Genomic DNA, 21,346 nt, shown 5'->3' on the forward strand with positions numbered 1-21,346 from the left:
TGATTGTGCTTGTGACGGATGGACGGGGTTTAGAAGTGAGGGTTGAAACTTGGAGGTTGTCGCCGGTTGTGGGGTTGTTGCTTTTTCTTGACTTTTCTTTGATTTTTTACCGTCTTTCTGTGAGAAATCCATGCTGACTGTTCTACCGTTTCAAGGGATAAGTTCCCCTCCTTCTAGCGCCAATTGTTCCGGGTGTGGAATGAGAACAGCTGACTGTGGGATACTGGATTCCTGTCGAGATTGCCGGTTGATATCTGCACAACAGAATGGATTAACTAGCCTCGGGGGTGGTTCGAGGATCCCCCCTCCGATGCCTAAGTAAGATTACTGAGAAATTAAGAGATGATTAAGAGAGTAAGAAAGAAGTGTGTTTAAGTGTTTGTGTACCTCATAGCAATAAATGAGGTGCTCCTTATATAGACCAATCCAAGGGTACGATCTGGTAGGTCCCTTGTGGTTAGATAGCGACCTGTTGATAGTGACCCTTGGTTGGTTGTCTTCATGATAATGCCGGTAGGCTGTCTTGCAAAAATGCCGGTAGAGGATATTTACCTAAGATGACCAGATTACCTGCAGGTTAAGTTTACATACGGGGAGTTCTGTCGGTACCAGGTGGTGCCGGTAGGACACCCCGTACAATTAGAACAATTTGTGGTTGGTAGTTTACTTGAAAACTGGAAAGAGTAAGGTAATGCAATTCGCTTACTTTCCACAAGTAAATTACCTTTCTCTACGCAACCCGGGGCTTTCACCCACCCGAACGGAGTCGAACCTTCATTGCCTTTCACTAGAAATTTAATGTACCAAGACAAACTCTATTACGTTGTATCTTACCATTGGAGTGCCCTAATACAATAAGCTACTCAAATTATGTAATATAAGTAGATACCACTACACAGAACAACTAATGCAAATAGTTTAAAACTTACTCAAAAATATATTGTCCGTGAGTACTGTATTTTAATCTTTTTTATGGTTTCAAATGAGGGTAATATGAAAAGTATTTTATATTAAAATAAGGAAACACGACTTTTATTATAGGACGCTTGAGAATAATGGACTACTCCAACATAAAAGGAGTATAATTTTAGAACTGAGGGAGTACAATCAAACCAGCCAAATAAACCAAAATACGGAGTAAAACAAATTGCCAAAACAAAATCTAAATCAAATACCATCCATATTAACTTCCTAATAAAAGGAGAGTGATTCACTCGAGCTAGAAAATCCATGGGCCCACAATCCACACTTTTTGACAGCACAATCCACACTTTACTAAAGAAAAGGGATAAACAATGTAAAATAGTGGCAGTTACAGTAAATAAAACCGAAAAAAATGCCTAATTTCAAAAATTCAAACACTATAAACCCCGACAACATTTCCTGCTATTCCTTCCATCCTCCCTCCCCTCCTTCTTCCCATGACAACACTCGCTGCAACTTCGCCACTGTAAATCCCTTTTTCTCTCTCCTCCTTAACCGATTTCAGTTTACTCCCCCCCAAAAACCTTCATCAACTTCTCAAAAATGGCGTCCAAACTCAAGATCTACTGCTTTCTAGTGTCACTCTCTCTCCTCCTATGCCTTCCTTCCATGGCTTCTTCTTCTTCAGGTATTCTTCGCAAAACTTACATAGTTCATATGAACCACCATGAAAAACCTTCAACCTTCAATACCCACCATGAATGGTACTCCTCCAATCTCGATTCTCTCTCTTTTAACTCTGACCCTCTCTCTTCCTCTGAATCGTTGTCTTCTTCACCTTCTCTTCTGTATTCATACTCCTCTGCTTACTCTGGTTTCGCCGCCTCGCTAACGGCCGCCGAAGCCGAAACGCTGCGGCAAAACGACGCCGTTTTCGGAGTGTACGAAGATACTGTTTACACTCTGCATACTACTAGAACCCCTGAATTCCTCGGCCTTGATGTTACCGGAGAAGGTCTCTCAGCCGGGGACAACTTTGATGCTTCCGATGTAATTGTGGGAGTTCTCGACACCGGGATCTGGCCCGAGTCGAAATCGTTCGACGATTCGGGTATGCCGCCGGTGCCAACTCGGTGGAAGGGCGAGTGCGAGTCAGGCCCCGAGTTCCCTCTCTCCTCCTGCAATAAGAAACTCGTCGGTGCAAGGAGCTTCTCGCACGGGTATAAGATGGCTTCTGGAGGAATCATAAACACCGACGACATCGTTTCACCTAGGGACACCGACGGACATGGGACCCACACGGCGAGTACCGCCGCCGGGGGACACGTGTCGAACGCTAGTTTGTTGGGGTACGCTAGTGGGATCGCGAGGGGGATGGCTCCCCGTGCAAGGGTAGCGGTTTACAAAGTTTGCTTCAAATCGGGGTGTTTTGGGTCGGATATTCTCGGCGGAATTGATAAGGCAATTTCCGACGGAGTTGATGTACTGTCGCTTTCTCTAGGCGGAGGATCAGCGCCGTATTTTCGCGACACTATCGCAATCGGCGCTTTTTCAGCCATGGAGAAAGGGATATTCGTATCTTGCTCCGCCGGTAACAGCGGGCCAACACGGGCTTCGCTTGCGAACACGGCGCCTTGGATTATGACAGTTGGGGCGGGAACATTAGATCGGGATTTCCCGGCTTTTGCTATTTTAGGAAATGGTAAGAAGTTCACTGGGGTTTCCCTTTATAGTGGGAAAGGAATGGGGAAGAGATCAGTGGGTTTGGTTTATGGAGGTAATGGTAGGAGAAATGGGTCAAGTAATTTGTGTATGCCTGGGTCATTAGACCCGGCAACCGTGAAAGGGAAAGTGGTGGTGTGTGATCGTGGGGTGAATGCTAGGGTGGAGAAAGGAGAGGTTGTTAAAGAGGCGGGTGGGGTTGGGATGATACTGGCAAACACCGCCGCTAGCGGTGAGGAATTGGTGGCGGATAGTCATTTGATTCCAGCAGTGGCGGTGGGGATGAAGGTTGGTGATGTGATCAGGGAGTATGTGAGGAGTTCTGGTAAGAAAGCCACCGCCATGTTGAGTTTCGGTGGGACTGTGTTGAATGTGAGGCCGTCGCCGGTGGTGGCGGCGTTTAGCTCTCGTGGGCCGAACATGGTAACGCCGCAGATCATGAAGCCAGATGTGATTGGGCCTGGGGTTAACATCTTGGCTGCTTGGTCTGAGATTGCTGGACCTACTGGGTTGGAGAAAGACACTAGGAAGACCAAGTTTAACATTATGTCAGGTATAAATTGTTTTGGAGTAATTCAATTTTTGCATTGTTTGATTATTGAATTATGGTATTAGTTTCTGTTTTTGGAAATTTGGTTGGTGTGTATTGATTAGGACTGTAGTTAAATTCTTATAATGTTGCAAATATATAGTGTTAGATTGCTTTCAGGGTAATAACTCTACTTGCCTGAATTGGAAATCATCTAAAACTATATGAGTATTCCGGTTTGTTTGTGACAATGCATTGCTTAGCATCATGCTAGATACATTTTTTACCAATTCAATTTCGGTTGTTTCATAGTTAAATATGGTAGGTCTAACAATCTTTGTGTGACATTGTCGAAAAGATCTTAGTGATTATATTTATTAGTGAGTAGTGACATGATGCTGAACATGTTCATTATCATGGGTAGTTTTTATACAAATATTGTTGCATTGTTATACAATACTTTTTCTTGAAAATCCTGTCCTGTTTCGTGCAAAATTCCCATTGTCTTGTACTTTTGTTTATGTGGCTCGTAGCATGCTCCTAGTTCTAATAGAATTTGCCGGAAGTAGTCATTATTGTGGCATTCCAATGACTTTTGTTTGTGTGTAATTGGTAAATATCTAGCGGTTTAGCTTCCTTGTACCTGTGTAAACTTAATTCTTCATTGAAACCGTATGTTTTAATCATTCGTTATGTGCATATGTTGATCTCTGCTTGTTACTAGTGCCGAAGTGTGAGCCCTGTCAATCTATCACCTAAGCTGATTTTTTTAGGTCTTGACATTGTTGGATTTGCTAGCCCGTTTAGTTACTTGTAATTTCGAAATAGAATTGAAGATTCGGGTGTTCCTGTTTAGATGTTTGTTTCTAACATAGGTGTAGATTGTAATTTAAAGTCGGCCTTGAGTCGAGTTACAGAGTACTCCATAGAAGTTAGGTGATCATTTCAAGAGATTTCAACAGGAAAAGTGAAAACCTGTGCCAATGTGATAAGGAAATTATATCTTTCTTGCTTTACTAGAATGCCTATCCTTGTTAGCCGGCCACTAACTTGAAAATCTTGGAGCAAAATGATGAGGGCTTACTCACACTTCCAACTTTGGAAAAAAAGTTTAAAGCAGGCAATATAATTTGTGGTTTTAGGTGAAAGGGTATATTTAAAAATGGCAGAATCTGGACTCCATGTAATCATGTATAGACCCCATCTTTGTTTTTTGTAGCAAACAAACCGGAATAGAATGCGCCAACATATGTAGATATGATTAGGAGATAAGCCAAGCTTGTGGAATTGTAGAGCATACTTTGGTCGTAAATTGTTGAAGACAACAGAAAGTTGTTCACTCTCATGCGAACTTCAATCATGGTAATTATGCCGGTCCATGCTACAAAGGGGTATGTCCCCTCTTTGTGGCTAATATGGCCAGTGTTTTAGCAGCAATGATAAGGCTTTTACTTATAAAAGTTAAAGCATAACATAATTTGCGCTAAGCGGGTAAGGGATATTAGAATTGCACTAGCTGGCATATAGCACCTTTATTTACTTTCATGGACATCATGGTCCCATATACTTATTCATTTTGAATGATGTCTTTCATAACCTTCACTGATTATTCTTAAAACTTTTGAGAAAGACTTCTTGATGTTGGATGCACTTACTCGGGAATGATATCTTATGTGGATACAGGTAGGATCTTTCACCGGGGCCAGACCCCTGATAAGTTTTATGAAACTATTAATTATTTAAGCTAAAATATACATGTAAATATTGATTACATGCATTTGTATTCCGCAAGATGTTAAAATTTTAATCTTAGCCCCTCGTAACTTTTTGGCCAAGATCCGCCACTTCTGACCCCCCGCCCCCCTTTTGACGAGCCATATTTACTTTAATCATTTGATAAACCGAATTTCTGTTGACTTATATTTGCAATTATTTTGATTTACAGGCACATCAATGTCATGCCCACACATAAGTGGATTGGCAGCATTACTCAAAGCAGCGCATCCCGAATGGAGCCCAAGTGCAATAAAATCAGCTCTTATGACAACGGCTTACAACCACGACAACATGCAAAGGCCACTTCGTGATGCCACCGATGGATCTCTATCCAACCCATGGGCTCACGGAGCGGGTCATGTGGACCCCCACAAGGCACTTTCTCCAGGTTTAGTGTACGACATTTCAGTTGATGACTACATTGCCTTCCTCTGCACTTTAGACTACACCCCGTTACACCGTCAAATCATTGCAAAGAGGCCAAATATTACCTGTTCAAAGAAACTATCAGATCCAGGGCAGCTAAATTACCCCTCATTCTCTGTCTTATTTAGTGGTAAGTCAAGGACGGTGAGTTACACCCGGGAACTGACCAATGTGGGTGCTGCTAGAACTTTGTACCAAGTTCATGTTGATGCACCTTCAACAGTAGGAGTTAAAGTGAGGCCTACAAGACTTCTTTTCAGGAATGTTGGTGAGAAGAAGAAATACACGGTAACTTTTGTCGCGAGGAAGGGGAGAACACCCCCGTCTACGAGGAATGCTTTCGGGTCTCTTTTATGGAGCAGTAAAGCATACCAAGTTAGAAGTCCGGTTTCTTTTTCATGGACTCAAGTACTGTAAGTCCTATGCATTTCGGGTCTCTGTTATGGAGCAGTACGGCATACCAAGTTAGAAGTCCGGTTTCTTTTACATGGAAGTGTATTTAATCATCTAGCTGGTTGGTTGCATTTTTCTGCAGCTGTAAATGCGGTTTGGAGAGAGATGAGCATGGATTGCTCCAGATCTCTAAACCGTTTGCAGTTGGTATCAAATTCGGGTGGGTGGTTTGAGATCAAGTGTGGTAGTTATGACTTAAGGGATTGTAGTTGACTACTAAGTTAAGAGTATAGATTTATTAGTATTAGCTTTGGTTGAAGGAGTTTGCCCATTCAATTTGATGTAACTGGGCCGGAAATATGGAAGGAATATTTTATCTTCAATGGTGTGTGTTGTTTGATGATTTAATCAGAGAATGAAATTTCTATGCTTCTAGATTTTCCTCTGCCAATTATTTGTGTTGAATGTTGTATACTTATGGAATATTTTTCACGTGATCTGGTCTGATTTTTTTGTATCTGGACTAGACTGGACTGAATCTCTTTTGTGAGTGCTTTTTGCTTATTCTGATTTGATTTGGTTTGATTTAACTAGCAATAAGAATACGTTGGCTTGTAATTGTATGGACTATGGACAAATTAAATTTGTATACTTCATGATTTGGCCTACGTTGGCCTACGATTATATGGACAGATTAACTTTTTCTATGATTAAGGTCTTGTTCTTTTTACCTGATCTAGTATGATTTTTTTAGTTTCCGATCTGGTCTGTTTGTTTTCCGCGAGTGCTTTTTGCTTTTTCTGGTCTGGTTTGATTTTTTTGACCGGGTCTAATAAGCAATAAGAATAAGTTGAAGTTGGGAACGAACAAAGAACTTCATGTTCACAATATCAATAGAAGCTAGCTAAGAGCATATACAGCAGCAACAATTCGTTATACAGCCTAAACAGCTTAAACAAGAATTGCAAATCTGGGAACATGAAGGGCATTTAGGACAAGAACAATTGCACAACCCTGAACAAGTTGGGCATCTAGGGCAAGAACATTTACACTCACAGCTACAGCAGTCGAGGCACGAAAGTGACTTCAAACAACTGCAACTATTTCCACTACAACTGCAGCAGTTCGTGCAGCTTCCGCAACTGCAGCAATTTTTGCAGCTTCCGCAACTGCAGCAGTTTGTGCACTTACCACAACTGCAGCAGTTTGTGCACTTACCACAACTGCAGCAGTTTGTGCAGCTTCCGCAACTGAAGCAACCACGGCATGGGTTCTTGGCACAGAGGCAGGAGCAAGGATTGCTGCACGAACAGCACCACTTTGGTAACGAACAGGTGATGCACGAGCTGCAGTCTTTTAAGTGACACGAACAGCATTTTGGTGCTTTGAGATGAAAAGTGCAGCTGGTGCAACCGGTACAGCAGCAAATCCATGATAACTTGAAGCATGAAGACCCGCTGCAAATTCATTACATTGAAGGAAGTTCTCAAAACACGATTAAGGTAACTCCTCATATTCTCGATTCATTAAAGATGTTCACTTGGACTGTAAAGTTCACAACGGTTAACTGGACTCTTCATTTTACCTCAAATACTCATTAAAGTGTCTACTTGGTCACTTCACTTAGGACCAAAGTCATACAATTTTTTCACAAAACAGTCGTGTCGGACACTTAGATATGGACCCGTGTCTGACATGGGGTATCCTAGTCCGGGTAACATAGCTGTGAAGAATCCTCTTTATTATGCAATCAAAAGGCCAGAAGTTGCTTAATGATTTAGATCTTTAACCAAGTTTTCTTTTCTTCTTTTTTGGTGGGGGAAAATTATCACATGATTAACATGAATAAAAAACTTTACTTTAGTAAAACAAGAGAAAGAAAATGGTGGTCAAAAGTGTTACAAAATGAAGTATTAGCAATTCTGTTTGTCCCTCCTTTTTCCTTTACAAAGTTGATGAATGATTTACTCCCAAATCTCCTAATCAAAATGACATGGTGGGGAAAAATCAAGCTTAACTATTGCTTATTAGATCAATTAGAAAAAGCAAAAAATACTTTCAAAAAACATTGAGATCAGACGAGACCAGACCAGGAACTAAAAAAGTAAAAATCAGACCACATCAGGTGAAGAGAACAAGGCTAATAGATTTCCCATGATCTTAAACCAACTGCATAATGCATTGAGCTGAGAATAGACAACATAGAGTGAGAACATACCAGAGCCACTTCCATAGATGGCAAGACTTGCCAACTTTTCGATTTCTGCAAATACGAGTACAACATACATTAAGCCATCAAGTAATGAAACTAAGAGTATTTGCAAGTTAATAAACATTTTCGTATATTTAAACTGTCTTACGTTGGAACCAATGGATCTGCATTTGCTGCGACAAAATCAGCAATCCTGCCAAAAAAAATCAGGTAAGATGTATATATACATATGCAGAAAGTAATTTAGACGAAGGTTGAAAATGTTAGATTATATATGCTTTAAGGTTTAAAAAAAAAACAGATGATATACAGTAATTAGGCTATTGCAAAACCATGCATACTCTTTGCAGCATCGGGAAGCAGGTTGAAGACGGTTTGCGAATTTCAACTCCTCCTGTATACAATACAACTTTTAATGAAAAGGTTGAAGCATTGATAGTCATGTACTCACGTGTACCATTAGCTGGGTTTAAACAAGAAAGAATTTAGAGAGGTCCATATTTTACGGTAAATGAAGCAATAATAGCCAAGTAGGCTATACAAGATGAAGCAACGATAGACAAGCAATATACGAAAAGAAGCTCATTGTTTACTGAACCAACGCCTATCACAAGTTAGCCAACCAGCTACGTGGTTTTTCGCTTGAGCCTCTTCCAAGTATTTCGCAATTGATGGGGTTCGACTTTGTGATTTGGAGTTCCCCACCAACTTCTGTTGGTTTTCTTCTATTGTTATAACATGTACATTGGGGCTCTTGGTGGAGTGGCTCTCCAAGTAGCTTTCCAACAAGAACTATCTTTTGGCCAACATTGAGGATCTTGAGTGGTTCTTAAATAGCTCTTCATGGAGAGCTATTTCAAGGTAGCTCTTGCCAAGAGCCCTCCAAGAGTTGATTCTTGTTGAAAAGTGGGAAGTAACTTTGAAAAGTGGAAAATAATTTTGGTTAAAAAGACAATTAATTATGAACCACCAAAATAGTTAAAAAGAGTTGGAGAGCTCACTTGAGTAACCAACCAATGTTGAGTGTTTTTATGAATGAATTTTTGAGTGTATCTTTGTATAGAGATAGTTGTAGAGAAAGAGAGTGGAGACTCCTCCAAAAGCTCTTTTGAAGAGTCAACCAATGTACATGCTCTTATATGTTTAAATAGTAAATGCCCAGGGACAGAATTGGGGGGGTGATGGGGGTCATGCCCCCCATGATATATTTAAAAATTAAATATTTACTGCAAGAGCACATGTTTAACATAGTTAAAGGTTGATGGAGGTATAAATAAAATCAGACTAAGTTAAGAAATGTTCAGAAAAAACAAGTTTTTTTTCAAACATTTTCACGCACAAATAAAACTTTTTTCAAACAAAATATTTTTTTCAAATAAAAAATAAACAAAGTAAGGCCCCGTTTAATTCACCTTATTTCTCCTGATCTGATCTGGTCTGATCTAAACTCATTTTTTCTGATCTGATCTGAAATTACTTTTTCTAATCTGATCTGGACTGGTCTGCTCTGATCTGATCAGGACTGTTCTGGTCTGATCTGATCAAATTTTTCAGAATTAAGTTTAAACAAAAAACTACATTTATTAATATTAAATTACTTAATGTGTAAAATAAATGTTACACAATTTTTTTTTACTTTGCTCATGACTTAACTATTCCTTATATTAGATAGACCTAGACATGATCTAACTAGATCGCTTATGATCTGGACATATCAATTATGACTTAGATATGATCTGTACATACCTATTTTGACTTGAGGATGATATGTACAAATTTGGTTCTGATCTAGATATGATTTGGACAGATCGGTTATAATATCAATATGATTAGTACAGATCTGGACATGATCTATACAAAGAAGTTTTGATCTGGACATAAACTGGACATGATATGTACAAACAAGTTATGATTTGGACATGATTTGGACAGGTCGTTTATGGTCGACATAGATCGATTCAAATTTGGACATGATTTGGATATATGGGTTTTGATATGGACTTGATTTTAACAAATCAGTACAGATTTAGGCATGATCTAGATGGATCAATCCAAGTATATGGGTTTTGATCTACATGTATGAGTTTTGATCTGGACAGATTGGTTCTGATCTGAAAAGATCGGTTCTGATCAGGACATGATCTTTGTATATCAATTCTGATCTGGACATGATTTGTACAGATCAGTTTTGATATGGACATGATCTATAAAGATCAGTTCTGATATGATATGATCTGTACGATCAGTTCTGATCTGGACATGATTTGTACATATCTGGACATGATCTGTACAGATCTGGACAGATCAGTTATCGTCTGTACATGATCTCAGCAGATCAATTCTGATATGAACACAATTTGTACAGAGTTGATATCTTCACCAGTTCTTAACTGGAAATATCGCTTTTGATCTGGACTAGATCTGTACAAATCAGTTCTGATGTGAACATATTGGTTCGGCAAGGATTGTACATGAGGAACGGTTCTGATTGTACATGATTTTCTTATGTGGGCCAAATATACAGAATGATGTGGCATCTTTTGATTAGCCGAAAAAATTGGGTCCCTTTCCAAATTTTGAAAATTTTGGTTTGAAATTTTCAACCAGATTTGAATTTGAAATTCAAAAATTAATAGAGAAGTGACGAATTAAAGAAATATATTAATTTTTGAATTTCAAATTCAAACTGGTTAAAAATTTCAAACACAAATTTTCTGATATGGACATGATCTGATCATGTCGTTTCTGCTCTGGACTTAATGGTTTTAATTTGGACATGATGGATTTGAATATTTTGTTAATATTTTTTATGCCTTAAATAATAGTTTTTAATTGCACCGACAACAACATTCTTTTTTTTATTGAAGCAATAATAGGAATAAAATAATAGTAATAATAAAAATGATATAAATATATACCAATAATAATAATAATAATAATAATAATAATAATAATAATAATAATAATAATAATAATAATAATAATAATAATAATAATTTGCTATAGCTAGAGGAGTGGGGGCCCAGATTGTATCTCGGCTTCCCACTAATTATTTGTAAAATATTTGACTTTATTAGCATTTGATTATAATAATAATAATAAAATAAAAAATAATAATAATAATCTGTTATGTCCTGATCTGATCTGATCTGATCTAATCTCAACTTATTTTTTGTGATCTGATCTGAACTTATTTTTTCTGATCTGATTGATCTAATCTGATTTAGTCTGGTCTAGTCTGATCTGATTAAATCTGAAATAAGTAATAGGGTTCTGAAATAAGGTGAACTAAACAGGCCTAAGTCGAATATGACAAAGGTTAATTATAATTAAACTTCTTTCAAATAAACATTTTCATTTTATTTATAAAAAACTTAAGGGCCGGCAAAAGGCTATTTACCAAATAAGGCCGATGTTACATCTATACACAACCGCTTATGGGGTACTTTCTACGAAGGTCTTTCCCAAGCCCATTGGACCATATCTTTTCACAATATACAAATTTCCAACAATCTACTTTGTAAATAACTAGATTATTATTTGACCATATTTTTTATAATCAAGTTTTGTTAAAGCTAATGTGTTATAAATTCGTACTCATTTAATCATTTAATATGAATTTCTTTTCTTAATAGGTATTATATATTTTAGATGTTGAAAATGATAATTTGACCAAAATATTTGACATGGTTAATATGCTAATTTACCCAAATATTGGGTAAATCTATTTTCTACAATTAATATGTCGATTTCACTAAACATTAACAAAATCGTTTGATATTGTAATATTTTATAATCTTATATTTCGTTTTTTTTTTCCAGACATAGCAGTTTATACAAAAGGGGAGAAAATAAAATAAATTAGCAAAGTAGATATGTTTTTTAGGAAATAGCCGAAATTTTTTGAACCAGGAAATTACATGTCATTCCTGATGTATGTTTTAGTATCTCTATTATATAAGCAAAGAACTGAGTTTATTATTGTAAATCTACTTTTGGTGTCCCCCTTGGATTACTAAAATACCCTCCACACTCATAAAATAGAGAATATAATGACAACATACCCAATAGAAAAATCCAAAAAAGCATTTTAATCAATATAGCCCCGTAAATAATTTTTTACCATTTTAATCAATTTATTTATATGCATTCAGCTATATCTAACTTAGACGTTTCTTATATTCGCACGTATCGCATTTATATTATATTTTTAACATGTTATTTTAGGTTTAGATGTAATAACACAAACCTGTTTTTTATATTCATATGCATCGCATGCATAAAAGACCAGTAATGTAATAGATAAACTACTTACTTCACTTAGCATACTATTTTAACAAATAAAAAATATATGTTGCTCAAAGTGCAACACTTAATACAACAAGAAGGGAGTAAGCAACTCCCTCCGTATTCTTCTTCTTACCTCCTCCGTATTTATTTTAGGGGTTACGTATACACTTTCGATCGTACTACGTATTTATTTAGAGGTTACATTTGTATTTTTGACAAGTTTTTTACCACACTCCTCAAGTACGGAGTATATTTTATTTTCCTATTAGACCACTACTACAATAAAACTCCCTCTTCTTAATTTGATTAAAAATACTTTTCTCGTTATCTTTTTTTTTTATTTGTTTATTCCTCCTACCTCATTTACTTTATTGTATTATCTTACATTGAACTCTCCTTTCTAGATAATTGTGCATGACAACATGTAACTCTTAAAAAAGTACGGAAAGAATACTTAAATTTAAATCACACCCGATAAATTATACTATACCAAACCAGGAAAAACAAATTCACCGGCAGAAAACATTCAAAGCAGACCATATCAAACCAGACAAACAAACAAAAAAAAAAGGTCAGAGTAAAGTCAAATATTCAGGTAGCTGAATTATTAAAAAAAAAAAAAACGTAAAAATCTGCAACTCTTGTTTCACACGTCCATTCAAAAAAATTCAACCAAAAAAAAAGAAGATGCAACAGCCTTCGTTTTCAGGGATATTTGTTTTACTTTAGTAGGATGACATACTGACATTTTAATTCATATTTTTAGCCATAAAAAGAAACAATCAAAAATGTTTTAGCAGAGAGCCAGAGATGCAGATTTCGAGCTTTTGTCCAGGGAATTATCAGGTTACTATTGTAAAACAGTTTCTTCAAACCCCAAAAAAAACAAACAAAATCAAGTATTGTTTCACCCCTCGGTATGGAATAGTTTCATACCCTGGGTTGTGATTGGTTTAAATTGAATAATTTCATGTAGTGTTGCTATTTTAGATTTAAATTTAAATCTCATGTGGGGTTGCTTTTGTGAAAACAACCAATGAAAGCCCAGGGTATGAAACTATTCCATACCCCTTGCTTCGTGCACACAACCTCTCATGTAACAAATATAAATGTCCCCGGAAAACGGAGATTTTATCGGGGCAGTTAAGACTCTGATTGGTTTGGCGTAAAATAATTTTTTGTTTTTAATAAGGGCATTGAAGACTACAAATGGGTATCATAGATTCGAACCCGGGGCCTAGTACTGTCAATTACTCCGTACAAACCATTAATCTTTGCCAACGTGTTCAGACCTTATCGGTAATCGGAGATTACAACTTGATTGTACTTAACAATATTTTTTCTAGGGTGTAATTAATTAGCCACAAGGCCAATACAAAGTACAAATAGGAGTGAGGGATTTGAACATCAGACCTATCTTACCAGACCCTCGATCTTAGCCTAGTATTGATACCCCTTAACATTTTGAAGTAAGATTTTGTCCCCCTATTTTGTCTTATTTGCTTTCATTTTCTCCGGTAATTATTGTTTCCCTCCTTCACCCAAATTGGTTAATTTTTTTTTTTTTAAAAAAAAAAAAACAAAAAACAACCGAAGTACTCTGTAATCCGTAAAATCTACTATGTTTAACATCATTTTCTACCAAAATGTTAATTGTCTTTTAACTTGGATTTTCTTCACTCTACTAATTATGTAAATTTGTGGTTTGGATATAAAATCTAAAATGCTATACAAAAAGGAATTTGATGTACTATGTAAGTACGAATTAGATATCGAACCTTAATTTGCACCCGCGCATTAGGATGTGAGATTTTAAATAACTTTATACCTACAATCAGTTGTACCTTGTGCATGATACAATCAAAATTATTTCTTTACGTACATATTTGTATTCAGGGCCGGCTCCGGCAATTTGGTGGCCCGGTGCTAAGCTTATCAACGAAGCTCATATGAGGCCCCTAAAAAAAAATTTTTTAGCGCAATTATTAACTATAAGCATTATTTATTTATTTATTTTGTAAATAAGACGTACTCCGTGTTTTTATTACACAAGAAAATGCAAAACAATATCCAATCAATGCAAGACACTAAACTGTAGTCTTCATTGTACAGTTTACTACATTCTGCAAAACACTAAACTATCCAATTAATGCAAAACATGGAATTGCAGTCTCAAAAAAAAAAAAAAGCATGCAACAGAACACCCAGCAGTAGCCAATAGAGGAAGCAGCACTGCAGTAGGCAGTAGCCAACAGCACACGCAGCACACGCAGCACAACAGTACTGCAGTAGAGCACGCATCACAGCAGTTGAGTTGTAGAGCCCGCAGCAGCACAAACAAAGCAAACACTCAACAGTTAGCCGAGCAAGCAGCATTGCAGACCAAGCAATCAGCAGAGCAAAGAGCAGGCAGTCAGCACTGCGGCAGTAGAGCACAGCAACAACAAAGACCAATCAGGCAGCCTGTGCACCAGTCAGGCAGCAGATGAGCAGTGCAAGCAGCAGATGAGCAGACACTGGTCTGCAGTAAGCCTGGCAGAGTGGCAGCCTGCACAACAGGAACACTGAACAAGAGGCCTGCACAACAACACAAATGCAAATTTCCTACACAGAACCATCCAACACAACTATCCAACAGAACTATCCAACACAACTGGCCTACACAACAACAACAGATTGGCCTGAGCAAACCAGAGACCAAGACCAAAAACTAAACCAGAATCTAAAGCAACAAAACCAAAGACAAAGCTAATTAAAACTAAGTTATTATTAATGATAACATCTCAACAAAACCATTAAACCAAAGACATTGATCTTTTATTACTTAAAAAGACACATTCGCCTAACATTCTTTGAAGCAAAATCATCAATTATATCTTCATAATCAATTGTTTCCAAAATATCGTTCTCAATTGCCATCATCGCCAATCCATTGAGTCTTTCTTGTGTCATCGTAGATCGCATATATGACTTCAACAACTTCAATTTGGAAAAACTTCTCTCGGCCGATGCAACGGTGACAGGTACAGTCAACAAAATTCTGTATGCAACAAATGTGTTAGGAAAAAAATCATGACCTTTCAAGAACATTAAGATATCTAATGGTCCCATGTTTTGTCGAGGCAAAAATTCTCTAAGTAACCTTAACTCGACATACAGTTCGTCCCCATTAATATCAGATTGCCCACTATTATCCTCAAGTGCAATTACAAAGTTAGCACAACATGACTTCAAACTTTCATCATCAAGTGACTGCAACTTATAAGAAGTAAATAGAAAGCCAAATAGATTTTCATATTCTTGAAATTGCTCAAATCTCCTCTTAAGAGAAACAATGGCTTGATCAATAATGAATAAGAAATAATTTACTCTAAATGACTCCTCTGCAGATTGTGAAACAGATGGTGCATCATCTGGATTCTCATCAAAAAAACGTTTTCTACGAATTTCACGTTTTTGAGGAAAAACAGGATCAACATTCATCTCAAGAGCAATCTCCTTGGCAGTGTTAAGGGCATCATTAAAACCCGTTTCTCTATATTTCTCAAAAAAAGAAGCCAAGCCCTTTATTTTTTCAATAGCAACATCAAGTAGCATATCATCCGATTGTAAATTTTTACTAACCAAGTTAACAGCATATAGTATTTCATACCAAATAACTATTGCTACCAAAAACTCAAAATCACAAAGCTCATTTTCTGCTAAAGATTTAGCTTCACTCAATCCTTTGTTATCATAATCAGTGGTTTCTTCTGCTACTTGGAGTAAAGCTTCACGTATATCAATCATTTGAAATCTAATGGCTTTAACACTATCAACACGACTTTCCCAACGAGTGGATGATAAAGACTTAGGAGTCAATCCTTTAACATTATCTTTCAAAATTTTCCACCTTTTTGTGGAATTTGCAAATATCGTATAAATTCGTTGAATGATCCCAAAAAAATCCCTAGCTTTACCACAAGTATTAGCCATATCACATAGCAACAAGTTTAGACTATGGCAACCGCAAGGAGTATAAAAAGCTCTAGGATTTATATCTAAAAGTCTCTTTTGTACTCCTTGATGTTTTCCTTTCATATTAGCTCCATTATCATAACCTTGTCCACGCACATTATCTATGTCAAGACCAAGATCTTTCAACTCTTTTTGTAAAACATCAAAAAGCCCTTGACCACTTGTGTCATTCACAATTAGGAATCCTAAAAAAGACTCTTCAATAATCATGGGTTTTGAAAAAACATCAACATATCTTATTATTAAAGACATTTGCTCTTGGTGGCTAATATCAGGAGTACAATCAAGAATAACAGAGAAATACTTTGCTTGTTTAACTTTCTTGATAATTTCAGATTTGATTGCAGAACCAAGCAAACGTATTAACTCATTTTGGATGTTATGGCCAAGATAATGAACATGGATTTCATCGTTAGTAATACGCCGAACATGCTCTTGGATAACAGGATCAAATTCTGCCAACGTTTCAACAAATCCCAAGAAAATTCCATTATTACTTTGATATAGTCGCTCATTTGTACCACGAAATGCTAAATTATATTTTGCCAGAAATTTTGTAATTGCAATGATTCTTTGTATAACTTTTTTCCAATGTTCTTTTTCTTTATTAAGTTGTTTTTGAGCGACTTTATCAATAGTCTCATTCTTTTGCAACCTCAGACGCAAATCATACCAAATTCCCATGTTCTTAAAATGCTCAGGACTTGTTTCATGCTCTTTTAGTCTTATACTAACATGTGTCCAATCCCCAAAACCTTCATTAGTTAATTGACTTCTTCCATAACCTTTTTTAAACAATTTGCAACAAAAACAAAAACATTTATCAAGCTCTTTCGAATAAACAAGCCACTCTCTATCGCATTTCTCTCCATTAGATAAGACTCTATAGTATAAAGTTGCAGAAAATCGCTTAGATAATCTATCTTTGGGACCTTTATCAAAGGACAAATCTCTTTTAGGACCTTTGACTGCCAAAATATCAATCATTTTAGAATCAAGGCCATCCCAATTTCTCGGATCAAATATATCTACTGTGTAAAAAAATTCAGATTGGTTTGCATTGTTTTCTTGCCTCACATTATCATCCACATTATTCCCACCATCATTATTTTCATTTTCAAGGTCCATTTCATTGTCGATAGGATGATTATGATCAGATTCATTATTTTCATCTCCACCAACACTATGGTTTTCGTTTAAAAGCACATCATCACCATCATTTCCATTAGCACAATTATCATTTTCATTTAAAGTTTCTACATTCTGCTGCTCTATACCACTAGGTCCACCAATATTATTTTCATTCTCTACAGGTGGTTCCCTTACAACAAACTTATCCAGAGATCCTCTTAGAGACAAATCTAACTCTTCCATTCTTTTTTTCCATTTACGTTTTTCAGAACCAGATTTATGTTTCCTGATTTTAGGAGGCATAATTGATAATTCAATAATTGAAAACTTAAATAAAATAAGTGAATAACTACAATTTAACAATTACAAATACAATATTAAATATTTCAGCATTGAAAAATCAAACAACAATTCAAAAATACATAAAATTATAGCAATAAAATTATAAAAATATAAAAGATTAAAATCATTAAGAACCCAAGAACGAAGAACGAAAGAATTAAAGAAAGTCAGAAAGATATAACCTGGATTCCTTGCCAAACGAAGAACGAATTAACGGAAGAAAAAGATTAAAAGAAGAAATCCGAAATTGCCTTCCTGAGTTCCTGCAGATGCTTCAGCCTTCGGGCCCGGCTTCCAAATTCACAAAGCTCATCCGAATTTCCCCAATTCGTCAATTCCCCTCTTTTGAATTGAAAAGAATTCGAAATTTTGAATTGAAAAGAATTCGAAACTTTGAATTGAAAAGAATTCGAAATTGTAGATGAATAGATCTTGAATCTTGATTCATATATAAATATATGAAATTTGTCCGTTGAACACCACGAATTTGGGTGGGTATTCTCAGAAAATGAATTGAATTGATTGATAGATCTGAAAACGAAGATGAACGGTAATTTTTTCATAATTGTAGGAGAAGAATTCGGTTTTTAGGAGAGATAATTAAGGAAATTAATTATCTAATTGACTGATTTTTGGGAAATCAAAGAATGGGAAGGAGAGAGAATTTGAAGAGTTATTGAGTTTTGAGATTTTGAGGAAGAACTTCACTGGAATCACGGGACTGCGGGAGGGAAGTTAGAAGGAAGATGCTAATTTTTCTTTTTTTTTTTTAACTTTAAAACCGGTTTTAAAAAAAAAAAATGGGCCCCCAAAATTTTGGGCCCGGTGCTGTAGGTCCGACCAGACCTCCTTATGGCCGGGCCTGTTTGTATTTTAAGAACGCATAGTGCCAAAAAACAGTCTTGGTTCGTAAAACAAGACTGTATGGTGAAAATTCTCAAGCTTTCAAACTCGAAAGTTAAAGAAAACTACACCCCACGTCCCCACCGCTACAAATAATCAAAAAAAATTGATTCAAGGCAACAATTTCAGTAGCCACTTTAAAAGATTTGGGCAAAGATCAAAATCCTAAGTCCAATCCTACTATTTTGTAGGCCCAAAAAAGGCAAGACATAATCCATTCTACGGAGTAATTAATAAAAAGAACTCTATTTTAGTTTGTGACACTCTAATAAGGAAATTCATGCCATAAGAAGAGTAAAATACCCAAATCAAGAGGTACATTATCCTATCAAATCTTGAACACAAACAATAATGTTTCCATTTTTATTCTTAATAAAGTTATTTTTCTTTTTGGTGTGTGTGAATGAAACATAAATTACAAATGGGGGCGGAGATTCGAACCTGAGACATATCGTATACAGTGGTCAATACCTCATTGATAGGTACCCTTTTATTTTTGACTCATAGATTCTTAAAAAGTTTAGTTTGATGTCCAATGCTCCAATTAAAACATCCTTTTTGTATCTTATTTTTTCTTTTAAAATAATTGTCATGTGCAAGCATGTCTTATGAATTTTTGAACATGTTTGCATTTAGATCTAGTGTACATTAAAGAAACCCATGTGATGAAATGAGAAGTAGAGACAATTGTTTACCAAAAAGAACATAGAGAAGTACTTGTTTATTTCTTTTGGACTAATTAAGGTTTCCTCAAATAAGGCCTAGAAATTTATGGTAGGGAATCAATAATTAAAAGGGAAAAAGAAATTTTAAAAAAAAGTTGAAGCCCACTTCATCAATCATCATTTTAAACTTGTACCTCTTATATTACATGAAACGATGTTCATGCATTGAGTTGAAGTTTCTAATAAGATATATAGAACAACTTAATCAGTTTCAAGTAAACTTAATTAGCATTAACAAATTACTTAATTACCAAACTTAATTAGCATGAATTTACATACTTACTAACCTCAAGTAAACTTAATTAATTATCATGAACAACTTACATACTTAATTACTAACCTCAAGTAAACTTTTTTCCCTCTCAAGCACTTGAAGTCTAACCATCTCCCTTCGCCTCCCATACAAATCCGGTGGTGACTTGGGCCGTGGCGGCGGTAGCGACTGGACCATGGTACCCGGGCCCGGGCCCGAGCCTGAGCCCGAGCCGCCAGTAGACATTCAATTCACTCTTCCTAGTAGATGAGAAAAGGAAGAGGAAAAAAGAATGAAGAGAACTCTTAAGTAAATATAGACATCTAAAAAGAATGTAATAAATTGTGCAGTTATAAGTTTAGGCAACAATGGAAAGTGACAAGAAATAGGCAAACATGTACTGGTTGGTAGAGGCAAATAAAGAAAATTTGAAAAAAAATAAAAATAAAAAAAGACATTGTAGAATACGAAAATGACTAACGCCTTGTTCTTTTGAACTTTATTTCTCTGAATTGAATGTAGTTGAACTGGACTGGACTGAACTGAATAGAGCTGAGTTGAACTAAAATAAACTGAATGTGAACTTTAACTGAACTGAATAGAGCTGAGTTGAGCTAAAATAAACTGAATGAAACTGAAATAAAGTCTAAAAGAACGGGGTCTAACTTGCTCTATAGCTAGCTCTATAGCCTCGCTCAATCGCTTGTACGTAGTACTAGTACTTACCAGTAGTGTTATATGGAGAACAAGTTAGCCGAACAGTCTAGAAGTGTCGAGAGATGAGTGTGGTGTGGTTTTCTGACAAAACAATTGAGTGAGCGAGTGAGTGAGTGAGTGAAGAAAGAGTAGGAAGAAAAAACAGTGCAATAAGAAATGTAAGAGACATGACATTTAAGACGTAGGTTGGCCATTTACTACAGTTGCTGCTAGTATTATTGAGCTGCATAATTTCAGAGTAACAGTTTTTTTTTTTTGGTAAAAAAAAAAAGTGGTTGGTGATCGAGAATTATTGGTACAAAGGTTGTAAGAAATGGTACTATCTTCGTTTTTAAAAGATTGTCCCGTAAAAAAAAAACCACTCTATTAATAATTGGGTGAATGTATAAAAATGCTGGTAAAGCGAGCTCATAAGAAGTGTTGGAGAGGGAGAGCAAATAAGAAAAGTTACTATTTAACATATATTCCATCCGTTTTTGTTACATGTATCACTTTGACTTTGACACTATTTATATACTCCATCCGTTTTTATTACATGTATCATAACTCATAAGTAAGAAAAGTCACTATTTAAAAGTACTAAGTTTGACGACTTGAATTTTTTATCCGTATATAAATATCAAATGTTATTATGAAAAATGTTGTTGGATTAGTCAGAATGCATATTTTCATAATAACTTAAGCAATGTTCTTTTAGACTTTATTTCAACTCAATTCAATTAGCTCAGATTTATTCAGGTCAGCTAAGTTCAGTTTAGTTTAGTTTAGTTCAGTTTAGCTCCATCTAGTTCAGTTCTATTATGTTCAGCTTCATGCAGTTTACTTCAGTTTAGTTCAGCAGCTCTATTCAATTTACTTTAATTATATTCAGTTTCATTCAGTTCAGTTCAGTTCAGTTCAGTTTAATTCAATTTAGCTCTATTCAATACAGAGTTTTCTTGTATTTAAATAAAATTTAGAATAACAACGGTTTTAAAAGAAAATTC

General features: G+C 36.0%; 2 protein-coding genes across 2 annotated transcripts; one reads left to right on the plus strand and one right to left on the minus strand.

The window, feature by feature from the left end:
- The first annotated feature begins 1,319 nt into the window (after positions 1 to 1,319).
- Positions 1,320 to 6,207, plus strand: LOC110797997 (subtilisin-like protease SBT1.8). The gene is made up of 2 exons (XM_056836508.1): positions 1,320 to 3,199; positions 5,121 to 6,207. The coding sequence occupies exons 1-2, from the start codon at positions 1,528 to 1,530 to the stop codon at positions 5,792 to 5,794; spliced, it is 2,346 nt and encodes a 781-aa protein (XP_056692486.1). The 5' UTR covers positions 1,320 to 1,527; the 3' UTR covers positions 5,795 to 6,207.
- Positions 6,208 to 6,856: 649 nt separating this feature from the next.
- Positions 6,857 to 17,899, minus strand: LOC110798002 (uncharacterized). The gene is made up of 9 exons (XM_056835689.1): positions 15,107 to 17,899; positions 14,935 to 14,994; positions 14,744 to 14,849; positions 14,526 to 14,691; positions 8,324 to 8,376; positions 8,131 to 8,175; positions 7,989 to 8,033; positions 7,888 to 7,939; positions 6,857 to 7,123 (listed from the first exon to the last, which is right to left on the minus strand). The coding sequence occupies exons 1-9, from the start codon at positions 17,721 to 17,723 to the stop codon at positions 6,857 to 6,859; spliced, it is 3,411 nt and encodes a 1,136-aa protein (XP_056691667.1). The 5' UTR covers positions 17,724 to 17,899.
- Between the last annotated feature and the right edge of the window lie 3,447 nt (positions 17,900 to 21,346).

This window comes from Spinacia oleracea, chromosome 2 (assembly GCF_020520425.1).
Source record: "Spinacia oleracea cultivar Varoflay chromosome 2, BTI_SOV_V1, whole genome shotgun sequence".
Classification (NCBI taxonomy): domain Eukaryota; kingdom Viridiplantae; phylum Streptophyta; class Magnoliopsida; order Caryophyllales; family Amaranthaceae; genus Spinacia; species Spinacia oleracea.

Excerpts from the sequence above, each read along its gene's own strand:
- LOC110797997 (XM_056836508.1), top strand. The coding sequence starts at position 1,528 with ATGGCGTCCAAACTCAAGATCTACTGCTTTCTAGTGTCACTCTCTCTC. Across the intron at positions 3,200-5,120 it reads CAAGTTTAACATTATGTCAG|GCACATCAATGTCATGCCCA; the intron begins GTATAAATTGTT and ends TTTGATTTACAG.
- LOC110798002 (XM_056835689.1), bottom strand. The coding sequence starts at position 17,723 with ATGCCTCCTAAAATCAGGAAACATAAATCTGGTTCTGAAAAACGTAAA. Across the intron at positions 8,176-8,323 it reads GCTTCCCGATGCTGCAAAGA|GATTGCTGATTTTGTCGCAG; the intron begins GTATGCATGGTT and ends TTTTTTTGGCAG. Across the intron at positions 8,034-8,130 it reads GCAGATCCATTGGTTCCAAC|AAATCGAAAAGTTGGCAAGT; the intron begins GTAAGACAGTTT and ends TCGTATTTGCAG.